At 43.4% G+C, this 25992-nt stretch overlaps 2 protein-coding genes across 2 annotated transcripts in view; both read left to right on the top strand.

Moving 5' to 3' along the window:
* Window positions 1-4491, top strand: part of KANK4 (KN motif and ankyrin repeat domains 4) — a 74220-nt gene extending 69729 nt beyond the window's left edge. The window contains exon 11 of the mRNA XM_055585654.1: window positions 2408-4491. Coding sequence (XP_055441629.1) covers window positions 2408-2512 — 105 coding nt within the window. The 3' untranslated portion in view covers window positions 2513-4491. The remainder of the gene's footprint in view (window positions 1-2407) is intronic.
* Window positions 4492-23648: 19157 nt separating this feature from the next.
* On the top strand, window positions 23649-24760 carry LOC129656209 (thioredoxin-like protein 1). Its single transcript, XM_055586936.1, is given in 2 exon segments — window positions 23649-24345; window positions 24347-24760. Coding segments are annotated over 2 exon segments (852 nt in total). The 5' UTR covers window positions 23649-23772; the 3' UTR covers window positions 24626-24760.
* The last annotated feature ends 1232 nt before the right edge of the window (window positions 24761-25992 follow it).

Here is a 25992-nt window from a genome sequence, read left to right on the forward strand (position 1 = left end):
GACCCTGATGCTGGGAGGGATTGGGCAGGAGGAGAAGGGGACGACAGAGGATGAGATGGCTGGATGGCATCACTGACTCAATGGACGTGAGTGTGGGTGAACTGCGGGAGTTGGTGATGGACAGGGAGGCCTGGCGTGCTGCGATTCGTGGGGTCGAAAAGAGTCAGACATAACTGAGCGACTGAACTGAACTGAACTGAACTGAGAAGGCAGAGACTATGCCTTGCCCATCTTCACCTGATGTGCAGTGGCTTCTTGTTGAGTTCTTGTCATACTGAAAGATAACCCCCCACCAGACACACACACACACACACACACATGCACACACACACAGGTGTGCTGGCTGCCCAAGCCCCTGCCATCTCTCTGGGCCTGCAGTGCTGCTGAATAGGGACCTGCCATTCCTGACTCCCACCAGAGCTGCGCGCAATGGACTTGTTCCCAGTGCTCAGGCAGAGTCATCTCAGGGACACACCCTCCTCAGGTGGTCTCTCTGGCCACACTTTCTGAGCTGAATGGGGCCCCCCACTTTCGATGTCTGTAATTGAAGAGCCCATAGACGTAGGCTGTCATCTCCAGGTGGGCCCTGTCAAAGTTGCACGTGGCCCCTGGGACTGGTCCTGTGACTCTTGCCCGGTTAATCACACTGTTTGTGTTTATGTGCAGCCTCCGGGTTAATGAAGTATAGCAGGGGACAGGCCTAAATAAACCCCAGGTGCCTCTGTGGGGCTTTCACAAGATGCCTCTGAGGAACATCTTTGCTTTCTTCCAGACTTGTCCAGTCTAGGAACATATTCGTTAGGATTCAGGTGGCTCAAGTTCTTGATCAACTTGAATACTCTGTTATAATGTCACTGGCATCCCCTCTTTCAAAAGTGCATATTAGGACCGACCAGACCGCAGGCATGGGGCCAGGGGCTGGGCCAGCAGAACAGGCCAGATCCAGTGTCTGACCTCGTGGGGACTGAGATTTGTCAAATAATCCCACAAATATCAAGTTACAAAACTGATAAAAGCAGGGCACAAGGAGTCACGAGGCCTTTTCAGGGAAAACTTCATCTTTGTCTGTTTGGGGAAGCCTGTCTGCTGAAATGCCACTTCCTTGGCCTGTCCCCCACCCTTCCCCCATACACGCAGGGTGGTCATCCTCTCTGGAGCTCACTCTGCTTCTCTGCTGCTTGTTTGGCCTCTGGCCATGCATTATAGTTATTTACGTGTGTGGGGGGCCCTGGTGGCAGCTGGACTCCATCCTGAAGCTCAGAGAAGAGACTGAAGGGGTTTTAGCTGAGTGTGAACACTTCCCACCTGCTTCTGTGGCATTTCCACATTTTAGGAAGTAGTTTCCCCCATCCGCAGTAGAGAGCACTCTAGTGAATCTTGGGTGGCCCCATGTGTCAACGTATTAATGTTTATGCTGCAAGATGTAAAAATATTCACACATTTAAATGGGCTAAGTAAGGACCAGAGATAACCTTAGGTTGGATTTTGCCTCCAAATGAGTTGCTGAAAAAGTGGGTTTTGGAGCTGTTATGGTTTCATAATTCTGGGTACAGGCTGGAGCCCTCATGGAGCTCAGCATCTACTGCATCATGGCAGCCCTTCCCCTCATCTCTGTGTAGAGATGGTGCTGCCTACTGAGAGTTGCTCTGCCTGCAGCTTCTTTAGATAGCAGGATGCAGCTCCCTGCACTGCAACTGAAGTGAGAAAAGTAGCGTGGTATTAAATATCAGGAGGTAAAAATGAATGTGCCCTTCCTAGTTGCAAACCCACTTCAAAGAATTGATCCTTAGGAAATAATTAGGAATAGGAGCATGCTTTCTGCACTAAGTTTATGATGGTGAAGACTTGGAAACAACCTAAATCTCCAGTAGAAGGAAAATAGTTCAGTAAATAATGGAATATTATAGAGTGGATAAGAAAAATGATATGTTCTGATGACTGTGTAAGAGCAGGGAAAATCTCATAGCATATCATGGTGAGTTAAAAATAAAAGCAACATTCAAAATTGATACACATGATCATTCCTCTACATAAAAACCAACAACACATTTGCATAGAAGAAAAGATTGGAGGGAAATTCACCAAAATGCTAACTTTCATTTAGGTCTGTGTAATGAAATAATGGAAGAGTTGTTTTCATTTCTCTGTTTTCCGATTTAAAAAGAAAAAGTGTTAAAAAACAAGTGACACTTCTTTATTTTCATTGGCACAGATTTCCCAGGAGTGAATGCTGCTCCCATAGAAGGGAGCCCGTTTCTCTGACCCTCATGTCATTGGAGTCTCCTCCTCTACTCTGAGAATGCTTGAAACAGACTTCTATGCCCTGTGTATATCCTTGGCTCCCAACTCACCCTTCCTTTCTGCGGTGGGATAAAAATTTGTTTTTCCTTTTCTTTCTCTCCTGTAGGCTGGCCAAACGGCTTTGTCCATCGCTCTGAAATCGCCCGCCCATGTGGAAATTGCAGGGCTGCTTCGGGCCCACTTGAAGCAGGGCAGGTCCCTGGGGCCATAGGGGCTGTGGAAGAGCTGGCAGCTGTGAACAGAAGAAGCCTTGTCTGGACTCCTCCGTCGCCCTTGGAGAGGGCATGGGTCATAGCCAGAGGGCTGCCCCTGAAAAGAAGAAACAATGTCGAATATGCACATACATTCCTGTTGTATAATTTTGCTCATTAGGCTGCTTTGTAGTTTTTGCCTTAGGCCAAGCCCCAAAACTCTGGGCTGTAGAGGGGTGCAAGGTGCCAGGTACATTGGTGTCGGCTAAAAATATTCCCAAACATCTTCAGCCTTGAATTCCTCATGACTCTATCCTTTGCCAAACCGTGTAGTGAGCAAGCAGGCAGGAGCACAGTAGCAAAGCAATACTTTTTACGTGGAATTTTAAAATGTACTGTCTTTTTGTTTTTTAATCAATTATATAGGAAGATGTCCCATTGGACGTGCATGTCTAGAGAGGAGGGGTGGGGAAGGGGTGGGATTTAAGCAGCTGCCCTGGCAATCATTCTCTGGAGGACCTTAGGAGAATCACCGTGCAGGCAGGTGAAACTGAACAAATCCCACTGGGGCCTTTGTTTAGTTGGGGTTGACAGAGAAATCTTAAATTCAGATGAGGTAGGAAGAAGCACATTGGTGTCAGTGCCAGATACACAGTCTTGACCATTTCCAAGTCATCAGGTGGCTCCACTTTGCTCCAGGGAAATTGAAATTAAGCAGAAAGTTATCCAAACTAGTGAAGCCCATCACGTGTATTTAGGCAGAGCCCAGTTGCATAAGCTCTTCTAAATCTGTGAAAGAAACAAATTAATCAGAGTGAGCATCCTTCTCAGGGTAGGTTCTTGTCATCTAGAAGCCACCTCTTTTTTTTTGTAGTAGTATCCTTGGTGGTTTAGTTGCTAAGTCTTGTCCGATTCTTGTGACCCTATGGGCTGTAGCCCACCAGGTTCCTCTGTCCCCGGTCCATGGGATTTTCTTGGCAAGAATACTGGAGTGGGTAGCCTTTTCTTTCTCCAGGGGATCTTCCCTACCCAGAGATTGAACCCAGGTCTCCTGCATTGCAGGCAGATTCTTTACCCACTGAGCCACCAAGGAAGCAGCAGTACCCATGGCCCTCACGGTAATCCTGGATCATTTCCACTCCACCTTTGTGAGCGGACTATGAGTCCTCATGGGGTTCTGAGGTTTCCAAGGCTCCTGGATGCAGAACCTGCCAGTGTGGGCTGCAGCAGGAATGTGGAGGCTGGGCCCAGTAGGGCGTGTTCTGCATAGACATATATCTCTTCTGAAAAGCTCCTTCTTAGACGGCCACAATCCCAGGGGCCACCATGTGCACGGCTTTATCTATGGATTTGTTCTTTTTAAAAAATCTCTCATGCAAAAAACCCCGTCTTGTATAAAAAGGAAAGACATCATAGTTGGGTGAGCCTCACATTGGCAACCCAAAAGCTTGAGTTCTCATCTGATTCATATACAAATTTGCTTGATGCCTTTTGAGTGAGTCATGGTCTCGTTTTCATCATCTCTAAAAATGAAAGTTATCATACAACCTAACTAACTCCTGGGGTTCTAGCCGATGGAAGTCTTAGAGTCCAATTTGTAATCCATGAAGACTGTCTACACAAATGGTACAGCAAACGTCAGTACAACTTGTGATTCGTAAGAGAGGCTCAAAGTCCCAGAGCAGGACATTGATGTGTGACAGTGTTGCTCAGAGAGAATGGAGTAAAGAATGATCTAAAATGCTTTAAATGGGTTTGTTTTTACCTTAAAGCGCATTTTAAGAGCAGAACCCCACATTAATAATGTGCTAGCCCAGTTCTTCTCAAACTTTGATGGGCATACGAATCACCTGGAGATCTTATTCGAGCTCAGTCAGTCTGGGAGGGAAGGGGGCTGGAGAGTCTACATTTCTAACCGGTTCTCAGGGGACACTGCTGGGCCACACCACACTTGGAGAATAACACTCTGGCCCAACCTGACCGTTTATGTATTAAAATGCTGCCTCTCGATCTTTTGTCTCAAAATTTCCTTGCATTTCTTTGTTCTCAGCCTTTGGGAACTTGCAGTGTGAGTCTTATCTTCTGTTATGATTCTACAGAGAGCAGTAAGGGGTCCATGTCCCATGTTGCCAATTTAGAGTCTGTTTCTGCATCTCATGTTGGGTGGCAACTTGCATTTGGTCACATTTTAACAAATTATCTCATTTGAGTCCAGCTATTATATTAAATACAGCTTATTTACCAGAGAAGGCAAACTGGTTTTCTTAGTTTGAAGCCACTGAATCATTATCGAAAAGATCTTGTCCACCCTTTCTGAGATTTTAAATAAGTTTCTTTTTGTCTTGAGTCTGGAATGTGAATACAGGTGAATACAGGTCACCATGTGACCTCAGCCCTTATAACCATGCCATTCCGTTGAAAGGTCTGAGCCCAGAACATGGTGAGATGAACAAGCACAGCTTACCTCTTCACATTGTCACTGCTCTAGAATTCATTCCTTAAATATCTGCAGAGACTGACTGGGTGGGTGACACTCTTCCCAGTACTGGCTTTTAGAAAGCAGCTGTGGTCCCCTCTTGAAAACCAGTGCCTAAGGTTACCATGATCCCAGTCTCAGGTTTTGGAGGACTTTAAGCCATGGTTCCACCAATTAATTCAATTATCAAGTATCTGATGGCACAACCTCCAAGCAGAATAAATTGGGCTCCCTGGAGACAGGTATTAACCTCTGGCCTAGGGAGGGACTCACAGGTACTTCGGCTTCCCTCACTGCAACGCAGGAAATTCTTGCAATCTACTTTTGAAAGACAAGACATACTCGCTAATAGTTCATTTCACAAATATTTCTGGAGTGCCTACTGTGGACAGGTGCTGAGCTAAAATTAGAGACTTCGGGGACACAGTTCAGATGGCCATTGAATCTACTTGGGGAAACAGAGTGGTGAGAAGGAAGCCCAGAACACTACAGGGGTACCCATGAAGTGCACCAGAGCTGGTCTTAGGAAGTCAAAGGAGGCTGCTAGAGAAAGAGGGGTCTAATTGAAAACACAAACATTATTGGATGTTAGTGAGAAAAAGAAGAGGAGTGAGTGAGAGGTGAGGAGAAAACCGAGTCTAGCAGTTGCCAAGGCTGAAAGATTTGAGAGCCAGCAAGGAGGACCTTCACTCAATTTGATTGAACTGCCATGTAGAGTTTGAGAGAGACCCTGAGACCAAAGGGTGGGTTTGGAAGAGATGAGACTAAAAATACATGGTAACCAGATCAGAAAGGATCATAAAGCTGTGATTTATTTGTACTAAAGGCAATGAAAAGCTATTGATTTATGAAAGAGAAATTAATTTGTCTAACTTTCATTTGACACAGATTTCTCAGGTACTTACTCCCTTCCAAACCTGTGTTTGGGGTTAGGGACATGCTGGTAGGCAAGTTAGGCACAGGAACTTATAGGTTAGTAGGCAAGAGAGACAAGTCATTTTGGCCCAGAATTATGCATGCTGCCACTTGGAAAGTACAAGGTGTGATGGGGACACCCAGGTGGGATCCTCAGCCTAGTCCAAGGGTGAGGAGGGGATCAAGGAAGCTTTCGTGAGGACTGTGTAAGCTCTCTGAAGAATGACTAGGCATTAGTCTGGCCAAGAAGAGCTGAGGAAGTGTGCATTAAAGACTCAAGACAAAGGAGAACACATTCAGGGCATTAGAAGAACTCCAGTGTTCCTGGAGTAGAAAAAAGGAGGGATTGCAAGATGAGACCAGAGAGAAAGCCACTGTAACAAGACATGAAGGAAATAGGGACATAATACACAATGCTCAGATTTACATTTTAGAAAGAATATTCCAGGCTTGAGGGCATAAATGACATTGTCTCAACAAGCATTTGTGGACTATTTATGCGGGGTCCTAGGCTCCGGAGTTCATGGTCTGGTGGAGGAGAAAGACAGGCTGACATTAACTACGATGAATAATGGAAGTCTAAATAGTGCTGGGGTGACTGACTTGGCCAGACCAGAGGGAGTGGAGAAGACTCCAGAGGGGTCAGCTTTTAAGCTAAGCCATAAGGATGTGTAGGAGTTTGCCCAGGCATTCCAGTTAGAATAGTAGGCATAAAGACGTGGAGTGTGAAAGAGCATGGTCTGCTCTTTCAGGGTCATTTCAGGAGGTCTTGGGTTTAGGTTGCACAGGACAAGTGTCCAGAGAGGAGATGTGAGAAGAAGGTTGGTAGGCACATCTCACTTTTTCATTGATAAGGGATTTAAACTTGACCCTATAAATTGAGGGGTAATCATGGACTCCTTGAATCTGAAGCTTTCTTTGGAAAAATGCACATGTGTGCCAAATATGCATATAATTTCAGGGATTCAGTAATTTGCAGTTAAAATCTCACTTCTCTGAGCAGTGGAGCCTTTGAAGGCCTTATCCCCAGTGGAGCTGTACGATCAGATTTTCACTTTAGAAAGGTCACTGGAGGAGGGTGGAATGAGACTGGAGGCAAAAAGATCTGCTAAAAAGTTCTCATAAGACAAAAGGTATGAAGCTATAAGGGCCATTCTATTGTGGTATCAGCAGGGATAAAGACTAGGGAAAGACACCAGGAGTGGTCATGGGCCAGGACGTGATGATAAATGGATGTGGAGAAGGGTCAAAAATGAGTTACAGGGAAATGTTGGTGCTTCTGTCCCCAGTATCTAGTCTTCCCATCATTCTTAGTAGTAGAATCCCCAACTTTTAGCTGGACACATCACTACCCAGAACAGACTCCATCTCCCAGCAATCCTCACAGCTTGATGTGGCCACATAACAGTTAGCTGTTCAGTCATGTCCAACTCTTTCCAACGCCATGGACCATAGCCTGCCAGGTTCCTCTGTCCATGGATTTTTCCAGACAAGAATACTTCTCTAGGGATTCTTTCTGACCCAGGAATCAAACTAGGGTTTCCTTCATTGCAGGAAGATTATTTATCATCTGAGCTACCAGAGAGACCCTGCAAACCCTGGCTCCTGCATTTAAAGAGTGGAAATACATTTCTCCCTTCTCACTGGCTGGAATGTGGTAGCAATAAATCTTGATCCATGAAGATGAGGCCAACAATCTAGGGATCATAGAATAAGTGATTCTATGTACTCCTGACTATTTATTCCCCATCTACTATGCAAGTAACAAATAATTCTCTAAGTTGTCCACACCATTGCACATTTCTAATCTGTTTCAGGAGAAATAGGACAAATACACTCAGCATCCCAGGGCAATCTAAAGGGTCTAAAATGAGATTATACAGGCTGGGAAAAAATATTTGCAAGTGATGCTATCAACCAGGGCTTAATTTCCAACAAACAGCTCATACAACTCAAAGAGTCAGACACTACTAAGCTGTTAAGCACACACATATACAACTCAATAACAAAAAATAAAAAATGGGCAGAAAACTTAAACAGACATTTCTCCAAAGAAGGCATGCAGATGGCCAATAGGCATAAGAACAAATGTTCATCATCATTAATTGTTAGAGAAATGCAAATCAAAACTATAATGAGGTACCACCTTACACCAGTCAGAAAGGCCATCATTAAAAAGTTTCTACAAATAACAAATGCTGGAGTGTGTATGGAAAAGGAAACTTTTATACACTGTTAGTAAATATGTAAATTGGTACAGCCACTGTGAAGAACAGTATGGAAGTTCCTCAAAAACTAAAAATGTGAGAGTTGGACTGTGACGAAGGCTGAGCACCAAAAAATTGATGCTTTTGAACTGTGGTGTTGGAGAAGGCTCTTGAGAGTCCCTTGGACTGCAAGGAGATCCAACCAGTCCATTCTGAAGGAGATCAGCCCTGGGTGTTCTTTGGAAGGAGTGATGCTAAAGCTGAAACTCCAGTACTTTGGCCACCTCATGCGAAGAGTTGACTCATTGGAAAAGACTCTGATGCTGGGAGGGATTGGGGGCAGGAGGAGAAGGGGACGACAGAGGATGAGATGGCTGGATGGCATCACTGACTGGATGGATGTGAGTCTGAGTGAACTCCAGGAGTTGGTGATGGACAGGCAGGCCTGGCATGCTGCGATTCATGGGGTTGCAAAGAGTTGGACACGACTGAGTGACTGAACTGAACTGAACTGAAAGCAATCCCACTACCCAGACCAAACTATAATTCAAAAAGGTACATGTACCTCTATGCTCATAGCAACACTCTTTACACTAACCAAAAAATGGAATCAACCTAAATGAGCATTGACAGATGAATGGATAAAGACAGATGAGAGATAAAGAATATATATGAGTGTGTGTATATATATATATTTATTAAATATATAAAATGGAATAACTCCCATTCAGCCTAAAAAAACAACGAAATAATGCCATTTAAAGCAACATGGATGGACTTAGAAATATCATACCAAGCAAAGTAGGTCAGAAAGAGAAAAACAAATATCATTTATCACTTGTATGTGGAATATAAATTATGACACAAATGAACTTATCAATGAAACAGAAACACAGCACATATGATATCATTTATATGTGGAATCTAAAATATGACACAAATGAGCTTATCTATGAAACAGACTCACAGACATAGAGGACAGATATGTGGTTGCAAGGGAGTAAGGGAGGAAAGGATTGGGACTTTGGGATTAGCAGATGCAAACTATTATTTGTAGGATGGATAAACAACAAGGTCCTATGTGTAGCACAGGGGACTATAGATCCAGAACAGCGTGGGAGCAAAGGCCAGGACCTGTCTGCTCTGCCTTCCCATAGAGAGGATGCACACAGGTCTGCTTTCCACCCACTGCTGGCTCAGCAGGGCAGGCCCAGCCATGCCTCACTAAGGGACTAAGATTCTGATAACCAGTTCCAGTGTGTGGGATGTTCCCCTCATCCAAACCATTCTTGGGCACCACCTGGATGCCCTACCTTTCAGCTTATCTGATACTATGTACCTGGAAATGGAACCAGATATCAAAAGTTAAGGGTTCAGTCCCACAAGACTGCCCTGCACTTCAGATGCCAATCACAAACCCAGGTTGTACCTGTGCTTTTGACTGAGTGGTTGTAGCTTAGAGGCTCTCATGACCTCCTCTTGGGTTCAATTAATTTGTTAGTGGATCTCACAGAACTCAGTGAAACATTTACTTCCTAGATCACAGGTTTATCATTAAAGGATATGACTCAGGAAAAAACAGATAGTAGAGACGCATAGGCTAAGGAGTGGGAAAAAGACATAGAGCTTCTTTATCCTCTCAGAGCATGCTACTCTTTGTATCTCCATGAATTTACAAACCGGGGAGCTCTATCAACTCTGATCCTTGGGTTGTTATGGAGGTTTCGACATAGGCATGACTGATTAAATCATTGGCCAATGGTGAGTGATCTTAATCTTCAGCCCCTCTCATCTCCTCAGAAGTCAGGAGGTCAGAGGAGTATGACTGAAAAGTTCCAACCCTTTAATCACAATGTTGGTTCTCCTGGCAATCAGTCCCCATCCTTAGCTGCCATCCAGAAGTTGTTCATTAGCATACAAAAGACCCCTTTATGGCTCTCATCTCTTAAGAGATTCCAATGGTTTTAGGAGCTCTGTGCCAGAAATGGGACAAAGTCCTATATATCTTTATATTATAAATGACAATATCATGGGAACACTAGACACTGAGGCTCTCTTCCTGTGACCAGAGTGAACATGGGATTCTGGGTTCAAGTGTGAGGTACTTACTGTGTACATTTAAGTCATGTCCTTCTTTCCAGCTGTGATCAGTAATAAAGTTGACATCTCTGCTGTCTCATCTCCAAGTCATTTCCCTGAACTCCTGCCCCAAGTACCCCACACTCACTGGTCAGCACAGTGGTCTTGTGGATGTGGTCAGGTCTCATCCAGTTGGTGAAGTAGGGTGAAAAAGAAGGGCAGGGGTCCAGCAGTAGAGAAGGGATCTTGTCTGAAGGAGGCACTGCCACACTCAAAGGATGTTTGAGCCTACAGTGACACTAGTCACTTCTCTTGCACAACTCCAGGGGGCATCACCTCAGTGTCCTAGTAACCAACACCTTCTGTCCTTGTATTAAGGAGCTACCATTCACAGATGGTGCAATGTTTTCCTGGATGGCTGGAACATGGTGCTTTGAGTCAGGGAGAGGCAGGACAGAGCCTCACTGGTGGATAATTTGGGGTGTCTGGGTCTCAGGGTTCAGAGGTCTGGTCAGACAGGTCACAGAACTGAGATACAAGTAATTAAAATCCTACCAAAGGGCAAGGTTTGCACATCAGGAGCCCATCCGGGACTCAGGAGGAGGGAGTCAGTGGTCTAAGGGGGCTCAGTTAGGGAGCAAGGAGGGTGACAATTCAGGCTGGCACAATTATAAAGCCACCTGAGTGTGACCCCCCCAGTCAACACAATCTAGGTTTAAAAGCAGTAACAGCCCAGCAAGGAAGAGACATGTGACCCAAGGGATGAGGTCAGCCAGAGCGTCTCTCCCAGGTTCTGTGGGCCCCAGGGACTTTTTGGCGTCTGACAGCATGACTCCAATCTCTGCCTCCTCCCTCATGGGGCTACCTTGTCCTTGTCATCTCATCATCTTCTTTCTGTGCATGTCTATCTCTGCATCCAAATGTCTGTTTTTTTTTTTGTTTGTTTGTTTGTTTTTTTAATAAGGATGCCAATCATATTGGATTAGGGCCCACCCTCGGTACCTTATTTTAATGGACTATATTTTATGAAGACCTACAAGACCTTCTAGAACTAATACCCAAGAAAGATGTCCTTTTCATTATATGGGATTGGAATGCAAAAGAAGGCAGTCAAGAGATACCTGGAGCAACAGGCAAATTTGGCCTTGGCATACAAAATGAAGCAGGGCAAAGGCTAACAGAGTTTTGCCAAAAGAACACACTGGTCATAGCAAACACTCTCTTCCAGCAACACAAGAGAGGACTCTACATACACATGGACATCACCAGATGGTCAATACCAAAATCAGACTGATTATATTCTTTGCAACCAAAGATGGAGAAGCTCTATACAGTCAGTGAAAACAAGACCAGGAGCTGACTGTGGCTCAGGTCACCAACTCCTTACTGCCAAATTTAGCCTTAAATTGAAGAAAGCAGGGAAAACCATCAGACCATTCAGGTATGACCTAAATAAAATTCTTTACCATTATACAGTGGAAGTGACATAGATTCAAGGGATTAGATCTGATAGACAGAGTGCCTCAAGAACTATGGATGAAGATTAGTGACATTGTACAGGAGGCAGTGATCAAGACCATCCCCAAGAAAAAGAAATTCAAAAAGGCAAAATAGTTGTCTGAGGAGGCCTTACAAACAGCTGAGAAAAGAAGAGACGCTAAAGGCAAAGGAGAAAAGGAAAGATATGCCCATTTGAATACAGAATTCCAAAGAATAGCAGGGAGAGACAAGAAAGACTTCTTCAGCGTCAATGCAAAGAAATAGAGGAAAACAATAGAATGGGAAAGACTAGAGATCTCTTCAAGAAAATTAGAGATACCAAGGGAACATTTCATGCAAAGATGAAATGAAGGGCTCAATGAAGGACAGAAATTGTAGGGACTTAACAGAAGCAGAAGATATTAAGAAGAGGTGGTAAGAATACATAGAAGAACTGTACAAAAAAGATCTTCATGACCTAGATAACCATGATGGTGTGATCACTCACCTAGGGCCAGACATTCTAGAGTGTGAAGTCAAGTGGGCCTTAGAAAGCATCACTCTGAACAAAGCTAGTGGAGGTCATGGAAATCCAGTTGAACTATTTCAAATCCCAAAAGATGATGCTGTCAAAGTGCTGCACTCAATATGCCAGCAAATTTGGAAAACTCAGCAGTGGCTATAGGACTGGAAAAGGTCAGTTTTCATTCCAATCCCAAAGAAGGGTAATGGCAAGTTCAGTTCTTTTCAGTCACTCAGTTGTGTCTAACTCTTTGTGACCCCATGGACTGCAGCACACCAGACCTCCCTGTCCATCACCAGCTCCTGGAGTTTACTCAAACTATGTCCATTGAGTCAGTGATGCAATCTAACCATCTCATCCTCTGTCATCCCCTTATCGTCCTGCCTTCAGTCTTTCTTAGCATTAGGGTCTTTTCCAATGAGTCAGTTATTCAGATCAGGTGGCCGAAGTATTGGAGCTTCAGCTTCAACATCAGTCCTTCCAATGATTATTCAGGACTGATTTCCTTTAGGATGGACTGGTTGGATCTCCTTGCAGTCCAAGGGACTCTCAAGAGTCTTCTCCAACACCACAGTTTAAAATCATCAGTTCTTCAGTGCTCAGCTTTCTTCACAGTCCAACTCTCATATCCATACATGACTACTGGAAAAACCATAGCCTTGACTAGATGAACCTTTGTTGACAAAGTAAAATATCTGCTTTTGAATATGCTGTCTATGTTCATCACAGCTTATCTTCTGAGGAGCAAGTAAAGTTATGGCTGCAATCACCATCTGCAGTGATTTTGGAGTCCCCCCAAAATAAAGTCTCTCACTGTTTCCATTGTTTCCCTATCTATTTGCCATGAAGTGATAGGACCAGATGTCATGATCTTAGGTTTCTGAATGTTGAGTGTTAAGCCAACTTTTTCACTCTCTTTCAATTTCTTCAAGGGGCTCTTTAGTTCTTCTTTGCTTTCTGCCGTAAGTGTGGTGTCATCTGCATATCTGAAGTTACTGATATTTCTCCTGGCAATCTTGATTCCAGCTTTTGCTTCATCCAGTCAAGCATTTCTCATTATGTACTCTGCATATAAGTTAAATATTGTCACCCATATATACAGGGTGACAATATACAGCCTTGACATACTCCTTTCCCTATTTGAAACCAGTCTGTTGTTCCATGTCCAGTTCTAACTGTTTCTTCTTGACCTGCGTACAGATTTCTGAAGAGGCAGGTCAGGTGGTCTGATATTTCCATCTCTTTAAGAATTTTCCACAGTTTGTTGTGATCCACACAGTCAAAGGCTTTGGCATAGTCAATAAAGCAGAAATAGTTGTTTTTCTGGAACTCTCTTGCTTTTTCGATAATCCAACAGATGTTGGCAATTTGATCTCTGGTTCCTCTGCCTTTTCTAAATCCATCTGGAAGTTCACGGTTCATGCACTGTTGAAGCCTGGCTTGGAGAATTTTGAGCATTACTTTGCTAGTGTGTGATGAGTGCAATCGTGCAGTAGTTTGAGCATTGCTTTTCTTTGGGATTGGAATGAAAACTGACCTTTTCCAGTCCTATAGCCACTGCTGAGTTTTCCAAATTTGCTGGCATATTGAGTGCAGCACTTTGACAGCATCATCTTTTGGGATTTGAAATAGCTTAACTGGAATTCCATCACCTCCACTAGCTTTGTTCAGAGTGATGCCTTCTAAGGCCCACTTGACTTCGCATTCCAGGATGTCTGGCTCTAGGTGAGTGATCACACCATCGTGATTATCTGGGTCATGAAGATCTTTTTTGTATAGTTCTTCTGTGTATTCTTACCACCTCTTCTTAATATCTTCTGCTTCTGTTAGGTCCCTACCATTTCTGTCCTTTATTGAGCACATCTTTGCATGAAATGTTCCCTTGGTATCTCTAGTTTTCTTGAAGAGATCTCTAGTCTTTCCCATTCTACTGTTTTCTTCTATTTCTTTGCATTGGTCCACTCAGGAAGGCTTTCATATCTCTCCTTGCTATTCTTTGGAATTCTGCATTTAAATGGGCAGATCTTTTCTTTTTCTCCTTTAACTTTAGCTTCTCTTCTTTTCTCAGCTATTTGTAAGGCCTCTTCAGACAGCCATTTTGTTTTTTGCATTTCTTTTTCTTGGGGATGGTCTTGATCACTGCCTCCTATACAATGTCACTAATCTCTGTCCATAGTTCTTGAGGCACTCTGTCTATCAGATCTAATCCCTTGAATTTATTTGTCACTTCCACTGTATAATTGTAAGGGATTTGATGTAGATCATACCTGAATGGTCTAGTGGCTTTTCCTACTTTCTTCAATTTAAGTCTGAATTCAGCAATAAGGAGTTTGTGACCTGATCCACAGTCAGCTCCTGGTCTTGTTTTTGCTGACTGTATAGAGCTTCTCCATCTTTGGTTGCAAAGAACATAATCAATCTGATTTTGGTATTGACCATCTGGTGATGTCCATGTGTAGAGTCTTCTCTTGTGTTGCTGGAAGAGGGTGTTTGCTATGACCAGTACTTTATTCTGTCAAAACTTTATTAGCTTTTGCCCTGCTTCAGTCTGTACTCCAAGGCCAAATTTGCCTGTTATTCCAGGTATCTCTTCCTACTTTTGCATTCCAGCCCCCTATAATGAAAAGGACATCTTTTTGGAGTGTTAGTTCTAGAAGGACTTGTAGATCTTCATATAACTGTTCAACTTCAGCTTCTTCAGCATTACTGGTCAGGGCATAGACTTGGATTACTGTGATATTGAATGGTTTGCCTTGGAAACGAACAGAGATCATTCTGTCATTTTTGAGATTGCAACCAATCTCATTTCGGACTCTTTTGTTGACTATAATGGCTACTCCGTTTCTTCTAAGGGATTTTTGCCCACAGTCATAAATATAATGGTCATGAGTTAAATTCATCTATTCCAGTCCATTTTAGTTCACTGATTCCTAAAACGTTAACATTTACTCTTACCATCTCCTGGGTGACCACTTTCAATTTGCCTTGATTCATGGACCTAACTTTTCAGATGCCTATGCAATATTGCTCTTTACAACACTGGACCTTGCTTCCATCACCAGTCACATCCACAACTGGGGTTGTTTTTGCTTTGGCTGTGTTTTGTCGTTCTTTCTGGAGTTATTTCCCCACTGATCTCCAGTAGCATATTGGGCACCTACAGACCTGGGGAGTTCATCTTTCAGTGTCCTTTTTGCCTTTTCGTACTGTTCATGGGTTTCTCGAGGCAAGAACACTGAAGTGGTTTGCCATTTCCTTCTCCATATTTTGGACCACATTTTGTCAGAACTCTCCACCATGACCCATCTGTCTTGGGTGGCCCTACTCAGCATGGCTCATCATGTCATTGAGTTAGACAAGGCTGTGATCCATCTGATCAGATTGGTTAGTTTTCTGTGATTGGGGTTTTCAGTCTGTCTGCCCTCTGATGGAGAAGGATAAGAGGCTTATGGAAGCTTCCTGATGGGAGAGATTGAAGGGGAAAGTGGGTCTTGTTCTGATGGGCGGGGCCATGCTCAGTAAATCTTTAATCCAATTTTCTGTTGATGGGTAGAGCTGTGTTGCCTCTCTGCTATTTACCTGGGGGCAAACTATGGTGGAGCTAATGAAGGTAATGGTAACCTCCTTCAAAAGATCCCATGTATGTACTGCTACGCTCACTGCCCCCAACCATGCAGCAGGCCACTACCGACCCATGCCTCCACTGGAGACTCCTGGACACTCCCAGGTAAGTCTGGGTCAGTCTCTTGTGGGGTCACTGCTCCTTTCTCCTGGATTCTGGTGCACAAGGTTCTGTTTGTGCCCTCTAAGAGTCTATTTCTCAGTCCTGTGTAAGTTCTGACAACTCTATGGTGGGGTTAATGGTGACCTCCTCCAAGAGGGCTGATACCGTACCCAAGTCGGCTGCACCCAGAGCCCCTGTCTCTGTGGCAGTCCACTGCTGACCCGTACCTCCACAGGAGATGCTCAAACACAGTTCTGTCTCAGTCTCTGTGGGGACCCTGGGTCCTGGTGTGCACAAGGTTTGTTTGAGCCCTCTGAGCATCTCTGGCTGGTATGGGGTTTGATTCTAAATGCGAATTCACCCCTCCTACCATCTTGCTGGGGCTTCCCCTTTGCTCTTGAGCATGGGGTATCTTCTCACAGCTGCTCCAGCACAGAGCAGCCACTGCTCCAGTGCCTACTATCTTTCTGGGGTTTCTCTGACCTTGAACATGGAATATCTCCTCCTGGCTGCTCCAGTGAAGTACAGCCACAGTTCCTGACCTTGGACGTGTGGTATGGGGCAATGCCAAATAATGTTCAAACTACCACACAGTTTCATTCATCTCACACAGTAGCAAAGTAATGCTCAAAATTCTCCAAGCTAGGCTTCAACAGTATGTGAACCATGAACTTACAGATGTTCACGCTGGATTTAGAAAAGGCAGAGGAACCAGAGATCAAATTAGCAACATCCTTTGGATCATTGAAAAGGCAAGAGAGTCCCAGAAAAACAACTTCTACTTTTGAATACCCCAAAGCCTTTGACTGTGTGGATCACCTCAAACTGTGGAAAACTCTTCAAGAGATGGGACTATCATACCCACCTGACCTGCCTCCTGAGAAATCTGTATGCAGGTCAAGAAGCAAAAGTTAGAACTGGACATGGAACAACAGACTGGCTCCAAATAGGGAAAGGAGTATGACAAGGTTGTATATTGTCACCCTGCTTCTTTAACTTATATGCAGAGTGTATCATGCAAAATGCTGGACTGGATTTAGCACAAGCTGGAATCAAGACTGCCAGGAGAAATATCAATAACCTCAGTTATGCTGATGACACCACACTTATGGCAGAAAGTGAAGAATAACTAAAGAGCCTCTTGATGAAAGTGAAAGAGGAGAGTGAAAATGTTGGCTTAAAACTCAATATTCAGAAAACTAAGATCATGATTTCTGGTCCCAACATTTCATGGTCGATAGATGGGTAAAAAATGGAAACAGTGAGAGACTTTTTTGGGGGCTCCAAAATCACTGCAGATGATGACTGCAGCCATGAAGTTAAAAGACACTTGCTCCTTGGAAGATAAGCTATGACCAAACTAAACAGCATATAAAAAAACAGAGACATTACTTTGCCAACAAAAGTCTGTGCAGTCAAAGCAACGGTTTTTCCAGTAGTCATGTATGGATGTGAGAGTTGGAGTATAAAGAAAGCTGAGCACCAAAGAATTAGTGCTTTTGAACTGTGGTGTTGGAGAAGACTCTTGAGAGTCTGTTGGACTGCAAGGAGATCCAACCAGTTCATCCTAAAGGAAATCAGTCCTGAATAATCATTGGAAGTACAGATGTTGAAGCTGAAACTCCAATACTTTGGCCACCTGATGCGAATAACTGACTAATTGGAAAAGACCCCGATGCTGGGAAAGATTGAAGGCGGGAGGAGAAGAGGACGACAGAGGATGAGATGGTTGGATGGCATCGCTGACTCAGTTGACACGAGTTTGAGCAAGCTTCAGTAGTTGGTAATGGACAGGGAAGCCTGGCATGCTGCATTCCATGGGGTCACAAAATGTTGGACATGACTGAGTGACTGAACTGAAATGAACTGATCTCTGTAAAGAATCTATTTCCAATCAGGTCACATTGTGAGGTACTAGGGGTTAGGACTTCCAGATGTGTTTTGAGGGGGGAAGGTAGGACACAATTCAAAATATAACACATACTTTTCCCCCTCTCTTCTGAAGATGCTCTTCCTTTAGCTCTCACTCTTCCTCACAGCTAATGCCCACCATTTCTTAAAACTATGCCTCAGTGTAACCTCCTCTGGGAAAACTCCATGACCTCCGTGACCTCCTGGTGGCTCCCGGATCCCCATAGATACTCCAAATCTGGAGGGATGATGTGCACCTTTTGTGAGCTCCACATCAGTGCCATTCAAAATGTGGCTAGAAACTTTACAACAATTTGACATTGTGCACTCTGTGGGCTTCTATTGAATTTGTCTTTAATTTCATTTTCCTATGTATTCATGTTTATGGATAGTGTGGATTGAATGGCAGTCCTCAAAGAGATGTCCTTGTCCTGTTCCTTCTAACGTGTGAATGTGAACTTTTTTGGAAAAAATCTTGCTGATGTGATTAAATTAAGCATGGCAAGATGAGATCATCCTGGATTTTCCAGGTGAGCCCTAAATGTAATGTTGAGAGTTCTTAAGAGAGTTACACATATTGGAGGCAGAGGTTAAAGTGATGCAACCACAAGCCAAGATGTTGCTGAAGTTGAAGTTCCAATACTTTGGCCACTTAATGCAAAGAGCCAACTCATTGTAAAAGACCTTCATAGTGGGAAAAATGGAGGGCAGTAGGACAAGGGGGTGACAGAGGATGAAATAGTTGGATGGCATCACTGACTCAATGGACATGAGTTTGAGCAAACTCTGGGATATGGTGAAGGACAGGGAAGCCTGGTGTGTTGCAGTCGATGGGATCCCAAAGAGTCGGACATGACTTAGTGATCGAACAACAACAACCACAAGCCAAGGGATACTTGGAGCCACCAGTAGCTGGGAGCCCCCAAAGGAGTGTATCCTTACTAACATCTTGGTTTCAGATATCTGGTCTCTAGAATTGCCAGAGAATGCATTTCTGTTGATTTAAGCCACTCAATTTGTGCTAATGTGTTGTAGCAGGCATAGATAATGAACACAAGGGCATTTTATAATAGCACTGATCCACAATGGATTTGGGGGTGGAGAGGGATTTCTTCTTAAATACACATTGTTTAAGAAGCATTATTCTGCATAATATCATTGCACATAATACAATGTACTTTGTTTTAATTTCTCTTTTCTCACTAAGGAGATGTGGAATGAAGGCAGACAGGGAAACTCCATGTAACTTCAGCTTTTAAGTCCCATTGCCTAGTCTCTGATCTGACAAAGAGCAGACAGTAATACATTAACTAGGACTTCCCAGGTGGCTCTGGTAAAAAGAAAAAATCACACCAGCCAATGCAGGAGACACAAGAGACCAAGGTTTGATCCCTGGGTTAGGAAGAGCCCCTGAAAAGGAAATGGCAACCCATTCCAGTATTCCTGCCTGGAAAGTTCCACGGACAGAGTAGCATGGCGAGTTATAGTCCTTGGTGTTGCAAACAGTCAGACATAACAGCGACTGAGCAGCAACAGCAGCAGGAATACGTTGAATACACATGTAGGGCCAGGCATATCACCTTGGGCTATGGTATGTTGAAGATAAGACTACGGTCTTTGTACTACTTCAACAGAGCACCTCTAACCCATACTCCCTTTGAGTGAATTCTGGATGGGTTCCAGAACTTGTGGGGAGGTAGAGATGACAGAAGAGATTGTCGAATGCTGCCTTTCCCCCAAATAGCACCAGGACAACCTGTTGTTAAGTCAAGCCTGAGTTCATCCTTTTCTCAGTGAGACAAAATCTTAGTAGTGTCTTGGAGAGGAGAAGGCAAAGTCAGGATGTCTATAATGTTCTGGAGTCTGTTTCAGAAGCTCTTTCAAGGAAGGGCTTGGTTAAGATTGGGTAAAGATCACAAAATAAGAGTGTAAGATTGATGGCCACAGCAAGAGAAGCAGCAAGGATTCAAAGAGTTTTGGAAAGTAAACTGTCAGTTGATGTTTTCTTTTGAAAAGTTGACTAATTGATTGTTCATTTAAATCATTTTTTTGGGAAACTTGCAGGAACAAGCAATAGTTTCAATTTCATCTTCTGGGCAAGAGTTCTCTGAAATAGTCAACTCCTGTTGATGCAGAGAGTAGAATAGGAAAATTTTGTTACTGTAGATAGTCTCTGGGTGGTTGTAGATGGTTTCAGTTCTCTTGAATCAGGTGACCCACATGAGAGACGAGACAGTGGGGGATGCTCAGAGCTGGAGGGCCCAGACATGATCAGCTGCTTATCAGGATGCTAAAAAATAATCTTGCAACAGGAAACCTTTGTCCTCATAACCATATAACACAATAATGTGAATGCATGCACACTGTTCTCTTGGCATTAATTTTTCATCACTGACCCCAGAGGAATCCCTTTGTTTTCTCTCCTCCACCTTCCCTCTCCTTCTGGCCATGGTGTAGCCTTGACTAAATTATGGGGCTATATAGTTGTCTAAAATCTGGTTAGGCTTCCCCTTTTTGTCCCAGAGCCCACCATGGCCAGCGTGAACATTTGCTGGTAGGTAAGTCACAAAAGACTGTACAGGTGACCTTTTCTATACCCCTCCACGGGCAGGAGATCTTCCCAGAAGCTTCCAATGTGATTATCCTGCTGCAGACATCAGGCAAAATGAGCAGGCCTAGAAGGGATAAATGCTGTGTCTGGCCCCAGACAAGAAGATCTAATCTGATTTGTAAGCAGGGAGAAAATAGCTTCTTCTGAAGAAACACCAGGCCTGATTTGTCTAGATTTGTATTGGTAGTGGTACATGGGGCAGGTGGAGGGTGGGTGGTGGTTGTAGATAACTAATATTGATTGAGGGCCTGCAAGCCATTTTTATACACATCACATCATGGAAAACTCAGCATATCCACAATCTTTGAAATCAAATAATATTTTAGTACTTTTACAAACCTCTGTTTGAAATAAATTTGTAGCAAATCTTTTCTAAAATTAGAACATCTACTTGGTTTTATTATTATTTTTTTTAGGCTGACTTCTCTTTGACAAAAGACATTGGTTAATATCTTCCACTGAACACATGCTACCCAGATAGATAAGGTGAAGTTTGACCTCCTAGTCTCAACAATAGCAACAGAAATTCTCTAATATTTTGTTTGTTAATTGTGAATAAAATGAAAAGATCTGAAGGGTTAAGAGTCCATTCTCTTCAGAATTTACTTCCTGTCAGTGCTTCCATTCTGCTCTCTAACCCTCACTGGTTTGGTATTAGCAGTGAGGGCATCCTCTAGAAAGGGGCGTCTTCAGCTCCACCCTCCCTCCTCCACCCATTTGCTTCCTTGTGGCTCAGTGCAGCTCTGTCCCTTGGCTTCTATGACTGCTCTCCATGGTCTCCTCCTCCAGATCCCTTTCTTGGGTTCCTCTGTTTAAATCCCTTTATATACAGTTTCATCCTCAACTTCTCCTCTCTTCCCTTCTCTCCCTTAGAACATCAGGACTCCTGTGATTACTTTCATACAAACCACCTCAGTCCTGCTTCTCTGTCCTGACCCTCAGAGCTCTGTTCACCCATTCATCTCACCTGACTTGAGTTCTGATCATGCAGGCATCCCTGGCATCTTGCCCCATCCACTGCATCTGACATTCTAGTCCTAGCATCTCCAGAACCCCTTCTGAGCTTGTGGCATGCTATACTAAAAAAGCCTACCATCAAGGACTTCCCTCAGACTACAGAAATTCTTTAGCCTTGTAGTCAACTTTAGCCTTGTATTCAAAAGCCAGTTGGTCTGGCTTCCAAATGTCTCCATGTGTGCTAAGCTGCTTCAGTCCTATGTAGCTCTTTGCAACTCTGTGGACTGTAGCTCACCAGGTTCCTCTGTCTATGGGATTCTCCAGGTGAAAATACTGGAGTGGGTTGCCATGCCCTACTCCAGGGGATCTTCCTGACCCAGGGATGGAACCTGCCTCTCTATCAGCTCCTGCATTGCAGATGGGTTCTTTACCACTGAGCCACCTGGGGAGCCCCTCCAAAGGTCTACCACTACCCTATTGCCATACATTCCAGCTAGACAATACCCCTAATCTTTTCCTATATCTGAGAATTTCTTACAATTTTTCCTCAGTTATTACAATCTTTCATGTCCAATTTCTGCATGTTCAGATCTCACCCAGCATTCTTATCTAGTCCTTTGTGTTAAAAGTATCTTGGAAAGTTCTTATAATAAATATAATAAGCATGCAAAATAAATTCCAAAAGCTATCTCCAGTGAGTGTAATATCCTAGAAGTTAAACAGAAGATGCATATCCACTACTTCACTGGAAAGCCCAGTTACATTAATTGCCATTAAAGAGAAAAAAATACATGAAGGGAACTCTCCTGGCAGTCCAGTGGTTAAGATTCTGCACTCCCAATGCAGGGGGCATGGGTACGACACCTGGTTGGAGAACCAAGGTCTTGCATACTCCATTGTGTGACCAAAATAAATAAATAAAATAAAGTATAAAAGGACTCACCTATTACTATTTCAAGAAGTTAGGAAAAGTAAAATAAATTCCAAAGAAAGTAGAATAAGGAGACAGTAAAGTAAAATCAGAAACTAAGGATTAAGAAAACAAAAAAATGTAACTCTAAAAGCTATCTTTGTAACTCTAAAATTTGAATAGCTGAAAAATATGGATGGCGGTACTACCTTTAAAGAAGAAACAGGAGGGAAAAAGCACAGCAACACAAAATAATGACAAAGAGAAACTTGCCCCATATGCAGAGGAAGGACAGGTAGATGTGAGATTATTATGTACTAATATAATTAGTATATTTGAAAATGCAAATAAAACTGATGCTCTTCTATGAAAATATACCTTATCAAAATTAGATTAGAAAGACATGGAAAACCTTAAAAAGTTAATGACATAGAAGAAATTAAGAAAATTCTCTATGACCCACCTCCCAGAGTAATGGAAATAAAAGCAAAAATAAACAAATGGGACCTAATCAAACTTAAAAGCTTTTGCACAATGAAGGAAACTATAAGCAAGGTAAAAAGACAGCCTTCAGAATGGGAGAAAATAATAGCAAATGAAGCAGCTGTTGAAGAATTAATCTCCAAAATATACAAGCAGCTCATGCAGCTCAATACCAGAAAAATAAACCACCCAATCAAAAAATGAGCCAAAGAAATAAACAGACATTTCTCCAAAGAAGACATACAGATGGCTAACAAACACATGAAAAGATGCTCAACATCGCTCATTATCAGAGAAATGCAAATCAAAACCACAATGAGGTACCATCTCATGCTGGTCAGAATGGCTGCTATCAAAAAGTCTACCAGCAATAAATGCTGGAGAAGGTGTGGAGAAAAGGGAACCCTCTTACGCTGTTGGTGGGAATGCAAACTAGTATAGCCACTATGGAGAACAGTGTGGAGATTCCTTAAAAAACTGGAAATAGAAGTGCCATATGACCCAGCAATCCCACTGCTGGTCATACACACCAAGGAAACTAGAATTGAAAGAGACACGTGTACCCCAATGTTCATCGCAGCACTGTTTATAATAGCCAGGACATGGAAGCAACCTAGATGTCCATCAGCAGACGAATGCATAAGAAAGCTGTGGTACATATACACAATGGAGTATTACTCAGCTATTAAAAAGAACACATTTGAGTCAGTTCTACTGAGATAGATGAAACTAGAGCCTATTATACAGAGCGAATTAAGTCAGAAAGAAAAACACCAATCAGATCAGATCAAATCAGTCGCTCAGCCCTCGCCTCTCCCCTCCCCCTCGGCCCCGCCCCCTCGGCCGCTCCGCTCCCTGGCATGACTCGGCACTGAGAGAGCGCAGCGGAGAGAAGACACCGCGGCCGCGGCCTCCTCAGTCCAGGCTTGGGCCTCCCCCGGGACCGCTCCTCCGTCAGGTTTGAAGCCGGCGGCGTCGCGGCCGCCCTGCCCAGGCTCCCCGAGAATGGTCGGGAGTGACCCGGATTTCCAGCCGGAGCTGAGCGGCGCCGGCTCCAGACTCCCCGTGGTCAAGTTCAACATGCGGGGGTGTGGACCGTGTTTAAGGATTGCCCCAGCATTCAGTTCTATGAGTAATAAGTATCCACAGGCAGTTTTCTTGGAAGTAAATGTACATCAGTGTCAGGGAACAGCTGCCACCAACAATATATCAGCAACACCTACATTTCTGTTTTTTCGAAACAAAGTGAGAATTGATCAGTATCAAGGAGCCGATGCTGTGGGACTAGAGGAAAAAATCAAGCAGCACTTAGAGAACGACCCTGGGAGCAACGAGGACACCAATATTCCGAAAGGCTATATGGATTTAATGCCTTTTATTAACAAAGCTGGCTGTGAATGTCTGAATGAAAGTGATGAGCATGGATTTGACAACTGTTTACGAAAAGACATGACCTTCTTGGAATCTGATTGTGATGAACAGCTTCTTATTACTGTGGCATTCAATCAGCCTGTTAAGCTTTATTCAATGAAATTTCAAGGGCCAGATAATGGTCAGGGTCCTAAATACGTAAAAATTTTTTATCAATCTACCGCGATCTATGGATTTTGAAGAGGCAGAAAGAAGTGAGCCAACTCAAGCTCTGGAACTAACAGAGGATGATATTAAAGAAGATGATATTGTCCCTTTTCGTTATGTTAAGTTTCAGAACGTTAACAGTGTAACTGTATTTGTTCAGTCCAATCAAGGTGAAGAAGAAACAAGAATTTCATATTTTACTTTTATTGGGACTCCAGTCCAGGCAACAAATATGAATGACTTCAAACGAGTAGTTGGAAAAAAAGGAGAAAGCCACTAAAGGTACAAATGACACTGGAAGACCATGTTGCAATCAAATCTATAGCTCCTGGATAATTGCTTGATTCTCGCCAGAGACTTTCAATATTTCATTCATTTCCATTACCAATAAATCATTGCTTTTGTTCAGATGGTATCACTAGTGTTTCTCTTGTAACCTTAATACATGCAGTTGTAAATAAAAATAACTACTTTTGCCAAGCTTAAAAAAAAAAAAGATCAGTCGCTCAGTCGTGTCCGACTCTTTGCGACCCCATGAATCGCAGCACGCCAGGCCTCCCTGTCCATCACCAACTCCCGGAGTTCACTCAGATTCACGTCCATCGAGTCAGTGATGCCATCCAGCCATCTCATCCTCTGTCATCCCCTTCTTTTCCTGCCCCCAATCCCTCTCAGCATCAGAGTCTTTTCCAATGAGTCAACTCTTCGCATGAGGTGGCCAAAGTACTGGACTTTCAGCTTTAGCATCATTCCTTCCAAAGAAATCCCAGGGCTGATCTCCTTCAGAATGGACTGGTTGGATCTCCTTGCAGTCCAAGGGACTCTCAAGAGTCTTCTCCAACACCACACTTCAAAAGCATCAATTCTTCGGCACTCAGCCTTCTTCACAGTCCAATTCTCACATCCATACATGACCACAGGGGAAACCATAGCCTTGACTAGGCGGACCTTTGTTGGCAAAGTAATGTCTCTGCTTTTGAATATGCTATCTAGGTTGGTCATAACTTTCCTTCCAAGGAGTAAGCGTCTTTGAATTTCATGGCTGCAGTCACCATCTGCAGTGATTTTGGAGCTCAGAAAAACAAAGTCTGACACTGTTTGCACTGTTTCCCCATCTATTTCCCATGAAGTGATGGGACCAGATGCCATGATCTTCGTTTTCTGAATATTGAGCTTTAAGCCAACTTTTTCACTCTCCACTTTCACTTTCATCAAGAGGCTTTTGAGTTCCTCTTCACTTTCTGCCATAAGGGTGGTGTCATCTGCATATCTGAGGTTATTGATATTTCTCCTGGCAATCTTGATTCCAGCTTGTGTATCTTCCAGTCCAGCATTTCTCATGATGTACTCTGCATATAAATTAAATAAACAGGGTGACAATATACAGCCTTGATGAACTCCTTTTCCTATTTGGAACCAGTCTGTTGTTCCATGTCCAGTTCTAACTGTTGCTTCCTGACCTGCATGCGGATTTCTCAAGAGGCAGATCAGGTGGTCTGGTATTCCCATCTCTTTCAGAATTTTCCACAGTTTATTGTGATCCACACAGTCAAAGGCTTTGGCATAGTCAATAAAGCAGAAATAGATGTTTTCCTGGAACTCTCTTGCTTTTTCCATGATCCAGCAGATGTTGGCAATTTGATCTCT

The sequence above is a fragment of the Bubalus kerabau genome, chromosome 6, assembly GCF_029407905.1.
Source record: "Bubalus kerabau isolate K-KA32 ecotype Philippines breed swamp buffalo chromosome 6, PCC_UOA_SB_1v2, whole genome shotgun sequence".
In the NCBI taxonomy this organism is placed as follows: Eukaryota; Metazoa; Chordata; class Mammalia; order Artiodactyla; family Bovidae; genus Bubalus; species Bubalus kerabau.